Consider the following 14,761-nt stretch of genomic DNA (forward strand, 5'->3'; position numbering starts at 1 on the left):
GGACTGTGAGCCATGGCCGCTGAGTCTGCACGTCCGGAGCCTGTGCTCCGCAACGGGAGAGGCCACAACAGTGAGAGGCCCGCGTACCGAAAAACAAAAAACAAACAAACAAACAAAAACAACAACAACAAAAATTTGGGGGGGGTATTTTCATTTTTAAAAGGAAGGTAAGGCATTGTGAAAAATGCCAATTAAAAACGTCTGTCTCATCAATTACCATACATACATATGTAGCCAAACTTGATCAAATGTAATACGAAACAAGCACTAACTGAAAAAAGAATTCTCAAGCTCTAACATCAAGAAGCTAAAATAACTGGGACGTAGGATAAAAAAAAATTTGAATACCGAAGACCAGGGTCAAGCACATTTTTCACATACTGCAAAAAGCTCTTAAAGTAGTGATTACAAAATTTTTAGAGCGAAGGAAACAGTAAAGATGAATTTGGACCTAGAGATTGTCATAGTGATTGAAGTAAGTCAGAGAGAGAAAAACAAATACACGATATCGCTAATAACGTGGAATCTAAAAAAATTGTACAAATGAACTTATTTACAAAACAGAAGTAGAGTTGTAGCTGTAGAAATCTTACGGTTACCAAAGGGGAAATGTGGGGGAGGGATAAACTGGGAGATTGGGATTGACATATACGCACTACTATATATAAAATAGATAACCAACAAGGACCTACTGTATAGCACAGGGAACTCTACTCAATACTCTGTAATGACCTATATGAGAAAAGAATCTAAAAAAGAGTGGATATATGTATATGAATAACTGAATCACTTTGCTATACAACTGAAACTAACACAACATTGTAAATCAACTATACACCAACACAAGCTAATTAAAAAAATAAAAGCACTCGGAAAAACAGAAAATAAAGATGAATTTGGTACATACCATTTCAGTCCTCTGCACACATTCTTCTCTCCTGGCCTGGGGACTCTCTCATGGGGACAGTAGGATATGAGAAAAGAGAGTGACATCAGGGTAGAAGGTGGAGGATTGTGTGCAGAGGACCCCAAAGCATTTAAGAAGCCTCCTTCAGAATGTATTCCCCATTTGTCAATACATTGCTGAGTGATCTTGGGATAGCACATTTCGCTGTTTTTCATTTCCCCCAGAAATGGAGTTAGAAAAGTGACCACTGACTTCAGCTGTGATGATTAAAAGGAATACGGGATTTAAAAATAATAGAGTGTCAGGCAAATGTGACACGTGACAATTGTTACTACACGGCAGAAGGAGACACATGATAGGTGGAGAGTGACATATATCAAGGAAAATTCGGCACGCGTGGAACAGAAGCCCAAGTGGAACGGAACAGGCGCAGAGAAGGGTTAGAACATAACGCAGCTCAGTCGCAAACTAAAATAAGTAAATAATCAACCAAACCAAAACAAAACCCACAATAGAATCTGTAAGGAAAGGGGGGTAAAATCAACACTAGTCAAGGTGGAGAACAAGCAGCCTATAGATCAATGAGCAACAAGAAGCAATAAGAATAAAATTGGAGGATTCTACGGGGGAAACCAAACCCAGAGTCTAAAGAAGTGGGGGGCATGCTGGTTAGGGGGGACAGGTCACGTACTCCCGCTCATTTGGTCAGAATTCCTGAAACCCTTGATCTGTCCATGAAACTACTGGCCGTGCAAAATACAGATGGTGGAGTTTGAAAGACAATAAAACGGGACACACAAGTTATGGTGACCCTAAAAAATGTCTGCTTAAGTGCTCAAAGGTAAAAGGTGTGCTATTAATTTATAAGTTTAAGCTTATTGCTGCGGAAATGAAAATTACAGAAAGGCCTATAAACGTGTGTGTGTGTGTGTGTGTGTGTGTGTGTGTGTGTGTGTACGTATGCTTCTTTGGGTTTTTTTCCAGAGGAAGAGTGGGGGGAAGGTACTGTATTTTGGACTCCAACATACTGCTCCAAAAGTAATTTGGTAACCAGATCTTCCAAATGAGATGGCTAAGCAAAAGCAAAGGGAAAAACCAGAAATTCACAACAAAGTTTGTGGAGAACAACACTGAGCTTGTCTAGAGCTCTTTGTAATCTGGCTACTTACTGCGGAAGAAGGAAAAGAACTGGGGAAACTGCTCAGAGCATCCATCTCCCGTAGGGGCCTGACACTGACCCGATCTCTGGGGCGCTCCCCAGGGGACACGCACTCTGCCCGCTGGACTCTCTCTGAACCATGAAAGTGAGTTACTGTACCTGTAACCAGAGCCTGTCGCCGGCCACAGTCCTGCCAATGGCACTGCACTGGAAGGCGGCAAACTGGCCCGCGTTGACCTCCACGTTCTGAATCCGCAGGAAGTGAGGCGTTCTGGCTGCACAAAGAGAAAGAATTAAACAGGTTAAAAGTCGAGATCTGAACTCATAGGTGTCTTTTTTAATCTATCTGCAATTTCCGGCCTTTCCCTTTTGTTTACCTTTGAAGGAAAGAATGCCTTTGCTTCTAAGAGCTTTAAAGATTTCATTAGGATTGTAAAAGAGATTCTGGAAGGCTCTGGTGTGTTCTGCAACAGCCAGGCATTCTGGGATAGAACCAGGCCGAAAGAAGATACTTTATTGTCCCTGCTGTGCAAATAATCATAGCTCAGCAGCCTTCTTGTAATAACAGACCTGTATTAATAAAGATTATACTGAGGCCTAATTGATGTTTTGAACAAAAACATATTAGATATTTATACTAGCAACATGAAAAGAACAGTAAGAAGTTAAATGCTGCTGCCAAGGAAACTTTTTAAGCCAAGTACAGAGCTGTGAGTAATATATATTTTAATACAACTCATTGGTATGCAGCATTACTCGTGTAATCTTTCCCAGCTACCAAAAATACTATCCCCATAGACAGATTCTGTGAAATTACGTTGGGACTGCTATAGCACGGCGGTGTTGGCAGATCCGGATTTCCAATTCGAGAAGAAAGAATGATTCCAACTGCTAAACAGCATTAAGTCTCATAACATACATCGTCCATAAGGGACAGCTGTTTAAATAAAGGATCACTCTGTTTGACCTGAGAAGCACAGACCCATTTCCACAGCACACTGAAAATGCGTGTCAGGACCTGGAGTGACAGGTCAGGAATGAAATTTTATGACAACTTCTACTTTTAGGAAAACATTCTCTTATCAAAACAAGGATAGAGAGAGAGAGAGCAGCAAGAGGTGGGGTGGGGGGAGGTGAGGGAGTAGAAAAGAAGAAGATAGGACACCAGTGTTTTCTGGGAGGGATGGATAAACCTGGATGACAGCTAGAAGGCATTCTTTATGCCTCATCAGCCTCCCCCCAGGGCCAACGTGTCTCTGGACCACATCTAGACACTTTCAAAGAACGGTACCCCACTCCTGGGCACCCAAAGATGATAAACAAGCACTAAACGTTAGCCTGTAAAAAACATAATTAGGAGTGGAAATGAATTAGTATCCGAGAACAAAGAAAAATGCATTTTAATACCAGTAACACAGAGGAAACCCCCATTACTAATTTGGAGGCCACCAATACCTCAGACAATGCATTCATGATGCCTGGCAGGCAAAATGTCCTAAGTAACTTCTAAAAAACCAGTATAACTCTGGGTCATTGTTTCTAATACTATTATATTAACTTAAAGCCCTGTAAACTATTTCTCATTAACTTAATCAAATTCCCCTTGGTCAAGGATAACAGCATTCTATGGTTTTAAAGATCTGTGTAAAAAGTCCCTGCATCAAATTTCTCTTCTACTCACTGTTCCCAAGAAGCTGGAAGACCCACTGCTTTTAGAAAATGGAAAAAGGTAACGTTCTTTTTGAGCATTTCAGGGACCAGAAACTTTTCCATTGATGACTCACACATGTTCTGTGAGGAAGGTATTTTTTCCATTTTACTTGTGGGTACTTGGCTACTAAGCATCAGAAGCAGAGTGGAAACTTTGGGCTAGCCAGTTCCAAAGCTCAGGCTCTGCCCATCAGGCCACACTGCCTCGGCGAGCCTTGCAGCCCGGTGTCTGCCTTCCCCATGCTCTCATCCCACCAGGTATGGCTCCCAGTCTGACTGCTGGAATTCCAGCTACTTTCGAGGACCTTCTCCAATGCTTTTCCTTCCATAAAGCTTCCATGGATTCCCTTAGCTTGCTGTTAGACCCTTGAGATAACACATGTCCTCCGTCAGGACATCTCACTGATGTTACCCTCTCCTGTCCATCTCATGGCCTCCTAACTCTGCTTGCCTCTGGATGCAGGTCACTATAATGCATTGGGTCTCTAACACAGAGTGTTGGGTGTGTAGCCATCTTTCATGACAACTTGGGTTAAGGGAGTGTTATACCTGCCGCTGCTGGTCTGCAGTGTCACCGCACGTGGTTAAGCTCAGGGTCAGTTCCGGAGCCTATGCTGAAGGGTTGTTAATTATTTTGAGTATCACCCCTGCTGTATCCTCCCATAGTTAGCATTGTTAGAATACTTTTGACACAAACTGCTGAACTGCTTTCCTTAGAGCGTATGACAATTGGCATTTCTACCAGCAGAGTAGAAGAGTACTCTTTTTACCACGCCCTCAAAAATGCTAAGTGTTAACTTCTGTAATCTTTCTGGAGAATCTGATTAAATATATGTGCTCTGCTTCATCAGCTTACTTAACAATAATAAATAACAGGAATATCAGAATTGTCACTGGTTCTGCTATAGGTCTGTCCATAGTAGGTCCGCCCTGGAAGGTTGTTTTCCTAAGGGCCCTGCTTCTAGCAATGGCTACTGAACCAAAGAGAAAGACATAGCAAAGCTCATTTATCAATGCAATTTGCTAATTGTATTAGGAGTTCTATTAGAATATAACTTACATTTTTAATTTGGTGGCCAAAGATAGGATTGTGTGATAGTATTTCTGTACCCCCATCCTCATTAAGACATGCTGCCCAGAATGAGGGCTATCCCTTCTCCTTTAGAATGGATTTGATGTTCAATACGGTTTTCTCAAAGACACCAGGGCTTATTACTTGCACACTAAGGTTAAGAGTCTAAGGAATTGATACCTCTGTTCAAATTGTATTTTGGGAGGGTTCTTCTCTGAACAGATTGGCTGTGTTCAGTTTGGGAAATAGTGTTTCTTGGTTGAGAAGAAGACTGCCAGAAAAAAAAAAAAATAGTCTGACTAAAATAATAAAGCCATACCTCCAATGGAAACCAGATGAAGACAGAAAAACCTATTAAGTGTAAACACTTTTATCAGCAAATTATCCTTTTCAAGCAAGAGAATTAATTCAATTAATTAATTCATCCACCAGGGTGAATAAGACAAAGGGGCTATGGAATTCTATGTTCCAGATCAGTTTCCTCCAAGATCATGAAGGTTAAAATTTCTACTGGTGACATTTGTAAGTTTTTTCAATAAACGTTAAAGGCATACATAATCATTCCAGAGGTTTAAGATGCCTGGATTCTCCCTGCCTAGTGCTGTAAACCCTACAACTGTTTTCAGTTCAGCATAACATGTGTTCAAGCTCAGGCTCTTACTACCTTTGAATAGAAGCAAAAATTCTTCAACCCAAGCCTTAGTGGATTTTTTTTTTAATTTGCAAAATAAGGATTTAAAAACAGTACTTCTTTTTTCATAGGGTTGGGATAAAGATTAAACAAGATGCTGCCAGGAGGACGTATTCTGTGTGCCTCGTACTTAGCCTCAAAAATGTTCATTATTATTTAAAATAATGGATCTATCACTGGAAACTGGAAAAGACCCCAAGAAAAAGAGCTCCACAGCCAGAAAAGTTTCAATTCCACGCTCAGCTGCGTGCTCTGAACCTTGCCAAACTAATTGTAACACAGGTAGAGCACCATTACAGTGGAAAATTTCAATCTATCCCATACTCAGGAAGAAAAATTCTCTCTTTCTCTCTAAATTTATAGGCCCATTTGTCTCCTGGATACCCTTTCAAAATGCTATGCCAGTTTTTTTCTAAAATCTGCAGGAGTTCTAAAAACTAAATATCTTCCATGAATACTAAAAGGTTTTTGAGTACAACTCTCCTATTTTTTCATCTCTGCCATATTCTTTTGTTTCTTACTAAGAAAACAGTTTTCAAAAGAATAGAGGTTTTCGGGTATTAATTGATCTCACATCAGCATTTGATCCCAAAGCCAGGAATTATCATTGACCAGGATGCAAATCTTTCTGTAGATGTCTCATATTAGTGATTCTTCAAAGCCTGCACCAAAACACTAACAACAAAATCAGAGAATGGTAATTTGCGACATCAAAGTGCAAACGGGAATGGATAAAAGTGGACTGTGCCCTGACCCCTTTGTATTTTCATTTACATTTTAATGTAATGGCACAGGTTGAGATGGGCTGTAGCCATGCCCGCCCACCAGAATGCACAGTCAATGCTTCTCTCTATTTGTGTAGCACATCATCACAAAGAAGAGAGCCAACTTCTGCTAAAAAGAACAGCCGGGACTACCTGAAAACAATCTATTTTGCAAACATTCTTTTAACTTTTAAAATGGACACTGCTAAGTTATCCCATCTAAGAAATCAATCAATTTAGCTACTTAGAGTTAAAATCTGCAGCTAATTCATTCTTGTGGGCCAATCAGGATGTAGGCCTAATAATAATAATAATAATAGCTAACATTTATTGAGAATGTGCTAAGCACATTCATTAGAATGTGCTAAGCTCTGTTCTAAGTTCATTATGTACATTAACTCATTTAATCCCTACATTTACTTGTGAGGAGAGCATTGTCCTTATTATTCTCCACTACGTGAGCAAGTTTATAGGGCCACAGAGGCCAAGAAACTCTTGTGAGCAGGAAGCTCTTAACATGGTTCAAGACAAAACTACTTTTGTTTTGCTTGAGAGGTAAGAATGGATCTTAATGGAATAATTTGTCAAGGGAAAAACAGAGTCAACATCCTTATCATAGAAAAATAAGCTAGGCACTGTGTACAAATAACTTTTATTAGTCACCCATCTCTTGAAGAAGAATGATAGTCCACTGGAGAAAAAGCCAAGCTAAGTTCCCATGTGTAAAATGGAGAGAAAAACAAATACCGTATATTAACGCATATATGTGGAATCTAAAAAACTGGTGTAAACAATCTTATTTACAAAGCAGAAATAGAGACATAGATGTACAGAACAAACGTATGTATACCAAGGGGGAAGGCGGGGTTGGGATGAATTGGGAGATCGGGATTGACATATATACACTATTGATACTATGTATAAAATACATAACTAATGAGAACCTACTGTATACCACAGGGAACTCTACTCAGTGCTCTGTGGTGACCTAAATGGGAAGGAAATCCAAAAAAAGAGGGGTATATGTATACATATGACTGATTCACTTTGCTGTACAGTAGAAACTAATACAACATTGTAAAGCAACTATACTCCAATGAAACTTTTTTAAAAATAAAAATAAATAAAATGATAAACTCAAATAAACTCAATTCTGAGTTCTGTGCGTCTCTCAACCAAAGCACATGGGTCAGTTTTTATTCAACAAACATAATTCAGAAAACAGTTCCAATTTTTTATATGTCTCTGTTATTCTTATTTTAATCACACTGTTTAATGTCTTCATAAAAATTTAAATTTGAAAGTAGGCAAGCAATGTTTGAGTGTGCAAATAAATATGGGTGAAAAATTAATTTTGTTTTATAAAATAAGAATAAATTTGAACCTAGGATGCCATAATATGAACTCAGCATTTCTTAAATGTTTAAAGAAATTGCTGACTTATTTCATATTGCAAAGTAGTAATACAGAAATGTCTCGGATTTTTGTATTCATTTTATCCTATATATGGCACATAGGTTTATGAGGGTTTTTGCAATCTTTTTCATTATAATATTATTTTTTTAATTGGCAGAAAAATAATGAGGCATTATTCTGTGTAATTTTTAGATTTCAGAATTCAAGGCATCATATATGCAAATAACTTCATATTTAGGTGTTATATGACAACATATAACAAAGACTGTACACTGTAACCCAGTGAGATTTATCCTGGGAGTGCTAGATTGATTTAACATCCAAAAATCAATCAGTATAACACACCCCACCAATAGGATAAAAGATAAAAGCCATATGATAATCTGATAAATAATGGAGTTCAGGAAATGCTACCCAAAATATGGCACCTTTGCACACTGAATAAATTAAGCTGAAGGAGTTCAAGAAAACAGCAGTAGCAAGAAGGTCACTCTGACCTTCCCTTCCCTTATCCCCTAAACAGGCCATAAAACCCTCACGTGAGAGGTGCCCTCCCTGCACCAGAAGAAAGGAGCTTTCTTATCTCCAAAGACAAAGGTTCACCAAGAAGAATCAACACATCTTATTTGTCTTCCTCAGTTTGCCACACTTGCTGTACAATCTCTATCATATCATATTCCTCCATGAATGTCTGCTCTTCACAAGAACCAGCATAAATACACCAGGTCTGTTTCTGCAGGTCTCCATTTCCTTACGAGGCTCCCATGTCACATAAAACATACATTAAATGTATCTGTATGCTTTACTCCCATGAAACTGTCTTTGTCAGTTTCATTTTCAGACCCAGTCAGAGACCCTAAGAGGGTCAAGGAGAACTTTTTCCTCTCCTACATACATAAAGGAAAAGCATTTGCTAAAACCCAACACCCTTTCATGATTGATTTTTTTTAAAATACCCAACAAAGTAGGAATAAAAGAGAATATCTTTCCTGATAATGAGCATCTATGAAAAACCCAAACCCACAGCTAACATCATACTGAATGGTGAATGGCTGGAAGCTTCCCTCCTAAGACAGGAACATGACAAGGATGTCTTCTCTCCATTTGTACTCAACATTGTACTGGAGGTTCTAGCCACAGCAATTAGGCAAGAAAAGGAATAAAAGGCACCCAGATTGAAAAATAGGATATAAAACTAACTTGACCTAAAGATGACATGGGTCTTGAAAATTCTAAGGATCCACAAAAAACAATTACAGTTTATAATAAGTAAGCTCAACAGGGTCTCAGGATACAAAATCAATATACAAAAGTCAATTGTGTTTCTATACACTTGCAATGAACAATCCAAAAAAGAAATTAGGAAAACAATTCCATTTATAGTAGTATCAAAATAAAACACATAGGAATAGATTTAACAAAAAAAGTATAAGAAAGAAGTTCAGTTAGTACCCTGAATACTGCAAACACTATTGAAGGAACTTTTAGAAGACCCGAGTAAAAGGAAAAACATCCCATGTTCCCATGCACTTTGAGTGGATGAATTGAATGATATGTGATGTTAAAATGCTGCATGGCTTACAAGATATAAAAATACATATCAGCACCACAAGGTAATAATAGTAATACCCACCTATGCATAAGTTACAACCTACTTAAAAACAGGAGACAATATTTCGAAACTGAAAAAAATGCTTCTTCAGTTTCTCCTACTAGGATTATTGAACCAAATTCAAAATATAGTTTTAGCATGTGTACCAAATACAAAAATTATCTATCTTCATTAGAAGTGGTCTGAAGCCACTGCACAGCCATCTCCACATTTCAAGCTGATCTGGCATCTGACTGTCACTACGTGAAAATCAATTTTATGAGCAACTGTATACACTTAGCAGAACAGCTATTTTTTAAAAAAATGTCGTAATGTCTACTCATAAACCTACATGAATCCAAACAGGGGCCTTTAGAGTGAAGTAAATGAAGTTCAGCAGTTTTGCATCTTTTGGGAAAGCATAGTTTTGGACATGAAATACTTACGTTTCTTCACGATGTAAATTTAATGAACATCATCAACATTTCAAAATAATTGATTATGATTTAGAAATCTTGATAGGAAAGCCCTTAGAATACAAACTAGAAAGCTTTCCATTTTAAGACGAAACGACTGCTTTCTTTAAAATCTTTATTTGCATGTTTTCCCCATAAACTTAGCGATTCAGGAAAAAATAACTACAGAAAGGCCATCATCAAAACCATTTAAAGCTCACAGTTCAACACGTTGTTGTAGCATCCATCACCTTGGGACAGAGCCTGTTTTGTGATTCTGTATCTCCTAACAGCAGTTTGCAAAGCCAATTAAGTATCAGCACCGGTATTCTCCAAAGGAGAGACATAAACTCCATTTCTATGGCTGCAGGCAGCTGGGATTGGAAATAACGCACAAAACTGCAGGAGACACATTTCTGGAAGGCTCTGATAGAAGGAAAAGCATTCAGTCTTTCTCTCTTACTGAAGGCGAAGACTCGGATCCTGCGGGATGGGAGGGGCTACACCTGAGGAGCTATTTTGTTGGCCAGTGGCCACCACACCTATATCCAGGGCAGCAGGGACACCTGCCTTGTGGTGAGGTTTGCTCTGGGAAACGGAGTGCTCAGCCCATAGTAGGCCTACAGTATTACTGTCTGACTTTTTACCTCCCGGTAAGAGGTGAATCAGAGGCCCTGAATATTCATGCACACTAGAAGATCTCATGGCGCTTTTCCAAGCCCGAGGCTATGACTCTGAGAATTTGGCCAAGTTCCAACTCAGGTAATTATATTCTGCTTCCTAAATTTGTCCTGCTGTTCCCATTAGGGACAGCATTGTTCATTTTCTTGCCTTTTCAGAAAAAAAGGGGCGGAAATTCTTCTTGAACTCGCCAGTCTTGCTGACAGAATAAAAGGCCAAGCGCCGTGTTACAAAAGTAACGTCTGCCTTAGTAATGAACGAGATGACTGCTGAGCTTGAACTTGGAGCACCAGGTAAAGATCTCAGAGAGGAGAACCCCTTTGGATGGAATCAGACAACAGTGTCATGAGAGCCCATCAGATACCAACTACCCAGGCTTCTCTGAAACCACCACAGGGAGTGATCATGGCGCCAATCTCTCAATCCATGCAGTAAAAGCAGACACTCTTGCGTGTGATGGTATTTCTAATATCAGTGTAGATATAACCATTCTCTCATGAATTTGGGTGGGGACCTTCAGCAGAGATCTAGAATCGGCTGAATGAGCCAATTTCTCTTTTATGCCAGGGATCCTAAAACATAAAGCAGGCTGCCATCCCTGGGATGGTCAAAGATTTAATGTCTGACAATATCAATTTGGGGCAAGGATATAGGGCCAATGAAACGTCCGTGCATTGCTGGTGGGCATATAAACTGGTCAGACATTTTTCATAGCATCTAGTAAAACTAAAAATGTTTCTACCCTACCGCTCAGCAATTCTGCCTTGAAGAATACACCTCACCCAAGCTCTCACACACCGCATGCAGAGGCGTGCACACACACACGGATGTTCACGGCAACCGTGTTTGTCACAGAGGAAAACTGGGGTGAGGGGGACTAAATGTTCGTAGAGGAAAAGAAAAAATAGAATGTAGTATATTCGTATGATACAATCTCATGGATTGACTTAAATACAATGCTAAGTGGGGAAAAAAAGAATACAGAGTAATTTGTATAGTTCACTACCATTCATCACAATTTACAAAAGGCAAACATAACTGTCTTACTTTTTATGAACATGTAGTGATTATGGGAAACTCAGTGCACATACACACATGCGCACAGGCACACATGCAGACACACACATGCACACACATATGCATGTGCCCACACAAGCACACATGCTGGTACACCTAAGCACACACACAGACACCCACATTTGCAGACTTTTGCTTGCTCAGCTCCCAAAGCTCTATGCTGGGGTTGGATGTGGATGTTCCCTTAGTCCTTATTCCCGATTTTCACTTTAAAGACATTTAGATATGTACAGTGACATCACACATGATGCACATGTTTTTGAACTTCTAGGCTAGCACAGCACCACCCAGAGGCCCATCAGGGACTCTCTTGAGTAGGACGGCCTCCCCCAGGTTTTAGTGCCTTCTCTTATCCATAACATAAATACACCCCCAACCATGTCCCCGGATGATTAGAAGCTGAGGTAACTTACTACATGGATGTCCTAACACCTTCACTTCATCAATGGCGAGGTAGCCTTGATGTCCAGAAGTTACGACTTCAAAAATCACCTGGAAAGTTAAGAAAGGTGGTCATTATTCACTCATTTTGTCAACTTTTACCAAATATTTCCTATATATAAGATATGTAGTTTCAACCATTCATTGATGTTTTCCAAAAATATTAATGGGACACCCAATATCCGCCAGCCAGTGTTCCGGGTTCTAAAACTACGAAAACAACAAGACTCAAACCCAGTTTTCAGGGACATGAACGGCGGTGGGTCAGACAGCACTGTACCTCAAGGACTCACCTCATAAAAGTGGGGCAGGGTACCATGGTTAAGAACTGATACGTGGAAGACAGAGGCTGAGTCATTTTCCAGAGGCGATAAGATTTAAATTGCTTTAAGATGACATATCTTCTGGTCAACTTCTTTGAGGAAACTCTAGCACCAGACTGAACCACGTGGAGCCCTAGGTTTTATACAACTAATATATACAATTAAAATTTTAAACATATTATGAAAGCAGAGGACAGGATACTAGAAGAACATATACCAGATGGCCTCCCATGAGGAAGAGGCATTTGAGCTGAGAGCTGAAGATGAATGAGCTAACGGCGTGAAGAGGATAAGGCACCTTCCGGGGCAGGTGCAAAGGCCCTGAGGTGGACATGACGGTGGCCATGAAGAGGAGAACTGCGATCTGCAGCTATAAAGGTCAGCTGTGACTCGGCTCGGAGATCCCAGGAAACACAGCACATTAATAATACAGAGAAGAGACTACACTAGCTGAAATTCAGATGGCAGAGTATCAATTAGGAGGAGAACGATATAAAAATCTCTGCAGTGGCAAAATCAGGAGGGCTTTATGACTGTATGGTCCTGGGAGAAGCAGGGCAATAGAAGAAGGGCAACAGGCTCTGAGGTTCTCAGAATGACATTTTTGAGATGGTAAGAGCCACTTCAGGGAAATTGAGGCTAAAGGAGATAAAAGAACCAGTAACAAAGTTATCAATGTTCTTAACATGATTGTCTAAAGGTGTCTGTTGTCAGGCTAGCGTTAATGATAAAAGGTCCACGTGACATTATTTTCACCTCCATTTCTACACAGCAGGAAACTGTGTCACCAGGGAGACCACGGCTCATGCAACATGAGGAGGGTCCGTCTAACATACAACCCAGCAACTGCACCACTGGAGAAATGAACATTTTCATTCCTATAAAAACCTGCATATGTCAATCCCTATACACAGTACTATATATAAACTAGATAACTAATAAGGACCTACTGTATAGCGCAGGGAACTCTACTCGGTGCTCTGTAATGGCCTACATGGGAAAAGAATCTAAAAATGAGTGCATATATATATATATATATGTATCACTGACGCACTTTGCTGTACACCTGATACTAACACAACACTGTAAATCAACTATACTCCAATAAAAAATTTTTTTAAAAACGTGCACACGAATGTTTATAGAAGCTTTTATTTATGACAGCCAGAAACTGGAAACAGTCTAGATGCTGTTCAAATGGTAAATGATTAAACCGACAGTGGTACTTCCATAGTGTGGACAGACCTGACTTGGATGGATCTCCAGAGAACTGTGCTGAGTGAAAAAGCCCGTCATGAAAGATTACACGCTATTTGATTCCATTTACGTAGCATCATGTAATGTCAACATTTTAGAAATGGAGGACAGACGAGTGGTTGCCAGGGCTCAGGGATGGAGGGAGAAGGAACAGGAGGGAGATGGGTGTGGGTACAAAAGGACAACAGGAGCAATCCTTGTGATGCTGGACGTGCTGAGGTCTGGACTGTGGTGATGGAGGCGCAAACCCACCCAGGTAATAAAATCGTACAGCTCGTAGCAGCGTCAGTCACAACAGCGCGGAAGGAACCCAAGTGTCCACTGATGGATAAGTGGATAAGATCAATGCGGTCTATACATACTACGGAATGTTATTCAGTCTTAAGAAGGACAAAAAAAAATCTGACCCGTGCTATGATATGGATGAACCTGGAAAACATGACGCTCAGTGAAATAAGTCAGTCCTAGAAGGGCAATACCCAGAGTAGTAAATTCATAGAGACAGAAAAGAGAATGGTGGCTGCCTGTGGCTGGGCGGAGAGGCTGGGAAGTTATTGTTTTATGGGTGCAGAATTTCAGTTTTACAAGACGAAAGGGTTCTGGAGGTGAAGGGTGGTGATGGTTCCACAGGATTATGAATGTATTTAATACCCCTGAACCGTGCACTTAAAGATGGTTAAGATGATACATTTTAAGTGATTTGTATTTTACCACAATAAAACAGTGAAAACATTATATAGCAGGAAATACACCCACATGCATACACAAGTACAAGTAAAACTGGGGAACTCTGAAAAAGCTCTAGATTTTAACAATGTCATTGTGACATTATACTTGAGGTTTGCCAAGTGTTACCATCAGAAGAAACTGGGTGAAGTGTACATAGGAATCTGTATTATTTTTTACTACTGCATCTGACTCCACAATTATCCCCATAAAAGTTTCAATTTAAAAAAAGTAATTATAAGTGACCATTTACTACACACATAATATGTTACATACCCTGGGCAGATATTACTCCACTGTCTTATTTATTATTTCACATGAAGAGATTCTTCAAGGATTCAATATTTCAAGAACAAAGAGATTTAGATACAAAGTAATGGTCCAAAAACATGCGATGCGTCTATGGCGGGTGTAACTTAAAATCCCAATCTTTCTGATTCCAAATATCGTGGCATTTTCACTACTGCCCGTTGCCTGAATGAACACTGCAG

The 14,761-nt window shown here is 39.7% G+C and overlaps 1 protein-coding gene across 2 annotated transcripts in view; it reads right to left on the reverse strand.

Moving 5' to 3' along the window:
• The window catches only part of PTPRM (protein tyrosine phosphatase receptor type M), a 759,173-nt gene that overhangs the window by 454,612 nt on the left and 289,800 nt on the right, over positions 1-14,761 (reverse strand). For both annotated transcript variants that reach the window (XM_027088510.1, XM_027088508.1), the window contains exons 4-5: positions 11,937-12,015; positions 2,226-2,341 (exon numbers count right to left, since the gene is read on the reverse strand). In XM_027088510.1, the coding sequence (XP_026944311.1) occupies positions 2,226-2,341; positions 11,937-12,015 (195 nt within the window). The remainder of the gene's footprint in view (positions 1-2,225; positions 2,342-11,936; positions 12,016-14,761) is intronic.

The sequence above is a fragment of the Aethalodelphis obliquidens genome, unplaced genomic scaffold, assembly GCF_003676395.1.
Source record: "Aethalodelphis obliquidens isolate GAN/ISIS:26980383/991018 unplaced genomic scaffold, ASM367639v1 scaffold63, whole genome shotgun sequence".
NCBI lineage: Eukaryota > Metazoa > Chordata > Mammalia > Artiodactyla > Delphinidae > Aethalodelphis > Aethalodelphis obliquidens.